The sequence below is a fragment of the Embiotoca jacksoni genome, unplaced genomic scaffold (assembly GCF_022577435.1).
Source record: "Embiotoca jacksoni isolate LCO1_2020_lvr unplaced genomic scaffold, fEmbJac1.0.p SCAF_5, whole genome shotgun sequence".
NCBI classification, from domain to species: Eukaryota; Metazoa; Chordata; class Actinopteri; family Embiotocidae; genus Embiotoca; species Embiotoca jacksoni.
The window spans coordinates 17,371,845-17,377,891 of NW_027185403.1; the positions used below are offsets into that span (position 1 = coordinate 17,371,845).

At 49.5% G+C, this 6,047-nt stretch overlaps 1 protein-coding gene across 2 annotated transcripts; it reads left to right on the forward strand.

Moving 5' to 3' along the window:
• Positions 1–303: 303 nt before the first annotated feature.
• On the forward strand, positions 304–2,960 carry LOC138211477 (CXXC-type zinc finger protein 5-like). Of its 2 annotated transcripts, none has more exons than XM_069171409.1 (2): positions 304–500; positions 1,328–2,960. In XM_069171409.1, the coding sequence occupies exon 2, from the start codon at positions 1,547–1,549 to the stop codon at positions 2,438–2,440; it is 894 nt and encodes a 297-aa protein (XP_069027510.1). In that variant the 5' UTR covers positions 304–500; positions 1,328–1,546; the 3' UTR covers positions 2,441–2,960. The 2 variants fall into 2 exon arrangements, with proteins under 2 accessions (XP_069027510.1, XP_069027511.1); XM_069171410.1 differs by lacking the exon at positions 304–500 and adding an exon at positions 632–896.
• Positions 2,961–6,047: the final 3,087 nt, after the last annotated feature.

A 6,047-nucleotide genomic window follows, 5' to 3' on the forward strand; every position in this document is an offset into this window, starting at 1 on the left:
AGACCTGATTACATTTTCATGTATAGGCTATATGTATCATATTACTATTATTATTATTATTATTATGACACATAGTTGGTAGTGTTGTCCTTAAATATGTCTGGTATCTGTAATATTTCTCCTAAAATAAGAGCAGAAGATATTTCTTGGCGACAGTTTTCGCCCTTGTTGATGGACACATTGAATGTCCATGATGAAGTGGATTCCTGGATGTTGTGAGGTTTGATCCGCCACAGTATTCATACTGTCAGCTGTTCGTGTGTGTTGAAGTGTTCCTGTGGATATTATGGGGTCGCTCTGACCACAGCCTCGACTGCAGAGTCCACTTCGCATTTTGAGCGACGCCCCCAAATTCCGTGCAGAGTGTTTGCAGACCCTCCGGGACGGAGAGGTGGAGGAGGAATCGGCAGCTCCGCCGTCCATATACGCTACAATCACCACGCCATTAGTTCATGACTTCATCATATCTTTGACAGGAGAGTTCGGGTCGTATCTGTAAGGTAAGGAGGGACCTTTTCTCGACACTTCCTGTTGATTTTCGCTGTGCTGTTTTGTCGCCTTTTCCTGCGCGCAGCGCCGTGTCGCAGCGACCACTCGGACTGTGGTCAGCTCGCCGTGGCGTCGGTCGAGCACCGTCTTAGGTAACCTTAATGACGCTGAAAGGATCGATCTGGATCCCCGATCGATCCTTCAAACGCTTTATACACGTATCCTGTAATAACATACGTGTCCCGTGTTGAATCAGCCGAGTAGTTTTTCTACAAATGTGGACATGGAATATAGCCTGGTCTTTTTTTATCCACAGCAACCGCATCGTTGCGCACCTCGCTCCTCGTCGTCGATACCAGACAAAAGACAGCCTGTTTTTTTACGGTCCCTTATTTTGTGTTTCTCTGGTAAGCTTAAGCTTTGGCTGGCACACATAACAGCAGTCGTCAAAATGTATTTGAAAAGCGCGCTCCACATTTGACCTGCGCATATGCGCATATCTTTGCATATTGTTGTCGCTCTGTTATTGATTGCATTGATATACCGTGAAATTCTTAAAGGGATACTGCCTCCTGTATGCGGAAATCATTGGCAAGGCATGCACTGTCAGACACATGGGTCTGTTCACCTCTATTCAGGCAGATTTATGTCTAAACATATCTACATATATGTTAGATGTGTCTTTAAACACAGATTCGTTGCACTCTGACAGTGTTTAGGAGCTCTGTTTGGGAAAATATCTTCCAGTCTGGTCTTCCCTGTTTACTCTCTTTCTGTATTTGTCTCTCCAACATTTCTATTCTTAACCTTCCTCTCTTCATCCCCTATTCATTTCTAGCTCTCCAGGACTCTGAGGCTGCTGCAGAGAATGGGAATAGGGACACAGGCCAAGGCTTGCCATTTTGGCTGAAGTAACAGCAGGACGGTTGTCAACCCCGCATCGGCTTCAATCCCCTTCTCCCTCACCTCTCCTCCCACACACACACACACATACACACACACACACACACACACACAAACACACAAGGACAGACACCCCCCATACCCAGCCACTGCTATGTCCACCGCGGTAGACATTGCGGGCCCTTCCTCCCCAGATCAGGCCCACAGCAGTGCGAAAATCCCCAACGAGCCACTGAGACGGAGCCTTAAGCGCTCCAGCCACCCCTACAACCTCTCCCATTACATCTCCACCCCTTCCCCAGCCGTGGATGTCAAAGGCCTGATCCAGCCCTCCCCATCCCAGCAGCAGGCCGCCCAGCCCGGGCACACTAAGCCCCGCCGGGCCCCCTCCTGGCCCGACATGTGGGAGTCGCCCAGCGGACTCCACCTGGCCCATGCCGCAGAGCTGCTAATGCGCGCCGGGCTGCTGGCTCTCACCCCCGCCACCACAGAGCAAGCCAGCCTGGGTGCACAGAGCAGCCAGCCGGCTAAAAGGGAGGCTGCAGAGGCAAAGGGAGGAAAGGGGGATGAAGAGGGAGGTGGATCTGGGCCTGAGGAGGAGGAAGAGGACTCCTCTGGATGTGGCACTGACTTCCAACCCTTCCTGGGTGCCTGGTTCCCCTTCAGCCCCGCTCTGTTCCCTCTGGCGGGCTTCCAGATGGGGGGAGGTCACTGGAGAAGCACGGCCATGGGAGCGGAGGGCATCGAGGGGCTGGTGGCCGAAGGCTACTCTCCTGGCTCCCTGGGCGGGGGCAGCGGAGGGAGAAGGAAGAGGAAGAGGTGTGGGGAGTGTGTACCGTGCCGGCGTCAGACGAACTGCGAACAGTGCAGCAGCTGTCGCAATCGCAAGAGGGGACACCAGATCTGTAAATACAGGAAGTGTGAGGAGCTGAAGAGGAAGCCTGGAGGGCCCGGGTTTGAGAGCAGGGTGTCTGGGTTTGATCTAAGGGGGTCCGACTTTACTTTGGGTCTGGCACAGGAGAGAAGCAACAGCGCCTTGGATGGATAGTAATGCTTGTGGTGGCAGCATTTGTCAGAGGATCCTGGTTGGATGATTGTTGAGGAGCTGCAGTTTCATAAAAACACACGGGACACAATGTTAACATGATCGGACTGTGGTTCAAAGATCCTCAGATCTTGTGTTTAGTGAGGAGCTGCAGCTCCGTTTAAGAATGTCCACACTCGTTCCCATCCTTTCTTTTGACAATCAGTGAATTGGAGAGGAGAGAAAGAAGGATACCAATGTGTGTCAATATTTAGATGATGACAAAAATGCTGTAAATAGACTGTAAATATCTGGAAAACATTATGTCTTTTTTTACATTGCTTTCCAGTTTGGATGTATTGTGCTTCAACATAAAAAGGAGCCAAATGTTTTGTTTCTAATGGGGGGAGTTTTGTTTCTGTTGTTCTGACGTCACTGCATCAGTAAGAAATGAATGAGTTCAGCCTCGGCTAAATTATTTCATGTGCAACTTGTACTGTATAGCTCTGTTTGCTCTTTTGAAATAAAAGAAATTTGCCATGTGCACTTGTCTACAAGGTTTATGCTACGTGTGTGTGTGTGTGTGTGTGTGTGTGTGTGTGTGTGTGTGTGTGTGTGTTTCTAATTGGGTGTATGTGTCTGTTTGCAACCGTGTCTCTGCTCGCACTTGCACACGCGTGTGCTCATGTGTGTGTGAGGTTGTGTGGATTATGAGTCACCTAATGGTGTGGCTGAGAGCCTTATCGCAACCCCACAGACCCATACACACAAACACACCTACACGCTGCCTTGGCAAGTCCAGTGCATGCACTCGAGCACACCTAACCTGACATGCACATGCAATCACAAATACTGCGTCCTCCTTCACACACTGATGCAATTTCCCTTTCTTTTTTTTCACAAGTATATATCACATGCAGACACACGCACACACGCAGATTTTAAACCAAATACACAGCCAGCTGGACTGAGGCTACAGGGTGGGTTTTTGCTTGTTGCCGTAACGATGGCTGATGTGATAAGACCTTCTTCCTCGGCGCCACACTCCAGGGGACCGCAGGGAAGACGTAACCATGGCAACGGCCGGCCCGAGGTGTCACGCTATAATTGGGCCACGGCTGCACTTCCTGTGAGCCTTCAGTCAGGGGGATCGCAGAGGGACTGTGTGTGTGTGTGTGTGTGTGTGTGTGTGTGTGTGTGCGTGTGTGCGTGCGTGCATCTGTGGGGGTGGGGGGTTGTGTATGTGCGTGTGTGTGTGTGTGTGCATGTGTGCGTGTGTGTCTTCGTCAGGCAGGGAGAGAGAAAGCGCTGCACGCCAGCCAACGCAGGACACTGCCAACTCATGGAGAAAAGCAGTGAGCTCCAACATCATGCTATTACAACGCTCCCACTGAATGAGAAACACACAGTCTTTTAGTCTGAGTCCACAGTCTAGTGTTTCTTCATCTCCCAGACAAAGGGGGAATTTCAAATTCTTGGATCTGCAGCTTTTTTTTTTGTCTCCCCCCTCTTTCTTCAGTGCCTTTCTAGTGATTTGGAGCTTAATCCCCCCTCCCTGGTCTCGTCACACATGCACACACACACACACACACACACACACACACACACACACACACACACACACACATACACCGGAAATCTGTGTCACCCGCTGCCCAGCAGGTCCAGTGACTCCCTGAACGCCTGCAGTCTGGCTCCACTGGCCTGCAAGATGGCAGGAGAGAAAGGGAGGAGGGGGGAGGCTGTGTGTGTGTGGGGGGATTGAACGGCGGACAGAGAAGAGGGGGGCGGATTGGGGGTTGGAGGGGGGGAGGTTGAGGGGTCGGAGGGGGGGGGGGTTGAGAGAGAGTTGGGGGAGGAGGAGGAGGAGAAGGGGTTGGAAAGCGGATCCAGGGAGAGGGTGAAGGGGGGGGGGGGGACATCGTGAAGGGCAGAAAGACTGAGAGAGAGGAGGAGGAGAAGGGGGAGGAGGGGTGAGGGGGGTAAGAGAACGGGTGAAACTGGGAGAGATGAAAAGCAGGCCACAGGGGGAGAGAAAAGAGAAAGCGAGGGACATGCAGGGAGGAGGACAGGGAGATGGACAGCAGGGGATGAAGATAACGTGGGCCAAACAAAGAGAGGAGGAGAGATGAGTGGGAGACGGAGGGACGGAGGCCGATTGAAATGCAGCGAGACAGAGATGCAAGAAGACGGAGGTTAATGACGGACGCATTGTCCAGATAGCCGGTGTGTGCCGTCACAGACCCCTGTGGAGCTTACATATGTTAAGACCAGCGGCCCTGCCCACTCCGGAGAAAAACTCCTCTCATACACACTGCAGTGGAACAACCTGCCAGCCCAAGGCAACCTGCACTGGAGCTGGGCGGACCCTCACTCACAAGCCAGACCTTTGAAATTTTGGCCACTGCGTCTGCTCGGAGACACTGTGTCTCATTGTGAATTTTTTCTGCCTCCATTGGCTGTATCCCCAGCGTCGGGAAATGTGTAACAGCTTAGCAGAAGCAGCATCTTTCTGAGATCACTCCTCATTACGCCTCTGTTATCCATTTGTATTCACTTTTTCTACACATGGAGAACATGCGGCTCCCAAACACAAACACAATGGCTTCTCACATCCTTGAAAAGCTCTGGCTCATCTGCCTGCAGGTTATATTTTGGTGACACAGGGGTCAAAGGGGACTCTTGACCTTTGACCCTTAAAGCTGTTAAAGGTGGATTCAGAATAGGCCAACTTCTTTAAACAGCATCATCCACTTCTGGTTTGGTCTGATGCTGCCAATGAAAAACAAGCTGAAAAACAGCATTAAAACGATACCAGTAACTTCTGTGTCTTTCTGAAATGAAAAAGTGAATATCTGGCTCTCTATCAGTCAAGACATAGCTATACATCAGGAACAAATAGAACTAGATCTTAAAACGTTCTGATCCTCGGCGGTAACGTGCACACTAAATTCTGTTAATCTTTAGCTTGCTGCTGTTTTAAAAAAAGGCTCGTTGGTTCCAGGAAGTTAGGCAAAGCCCGCTGATAAGGGCTGTCTGCCCGCAGTGATATTTCATCACGGCTTGTTTTCACGCCACCTCATGATGTGGAATTGATTGTTGCTAATGATTATTGGGCCAGAACTTACTTGCACCATTCAATATGCATGATTGCCTCTTTTTAAGAGAGCAGCCCATCTTGACCAGAGCTGTGATGGCAGTTAAACGAGGTCTTCAACTGGGATTTTTATAACAGCCTATTCGATGTGAATTCAAGTTCAAGTAAAGTATTAATCAATTTTAAAAGTTATAAAAAATTATAACTTTTTTGAATAAAAATGATAATGACAATTAATTAATAAAGCAATTGAGAAATGTTATGCAGTGTTAGTTTGCCTCATCATCTCAATATGTCACGAGGAAAGAAAGCATCAATGTAGCATTTTAGAATCAAACTCAAGACTCACCGTAAGAAACGTGTCTTAAGTCAACATGACGAGAGTCGACAGTCTGCTGCTGGGTCTGTTGGCCACAGCACACCGCTCACAGCTAGATGCTAAAGATAGTGTGCTAACATGTTGTTGTTTACTTGTTTGTTGTTGCTGCTAGGGTACTTTAAGCCGGGGTAAATCTTTCATCTCCTGCATTCTGA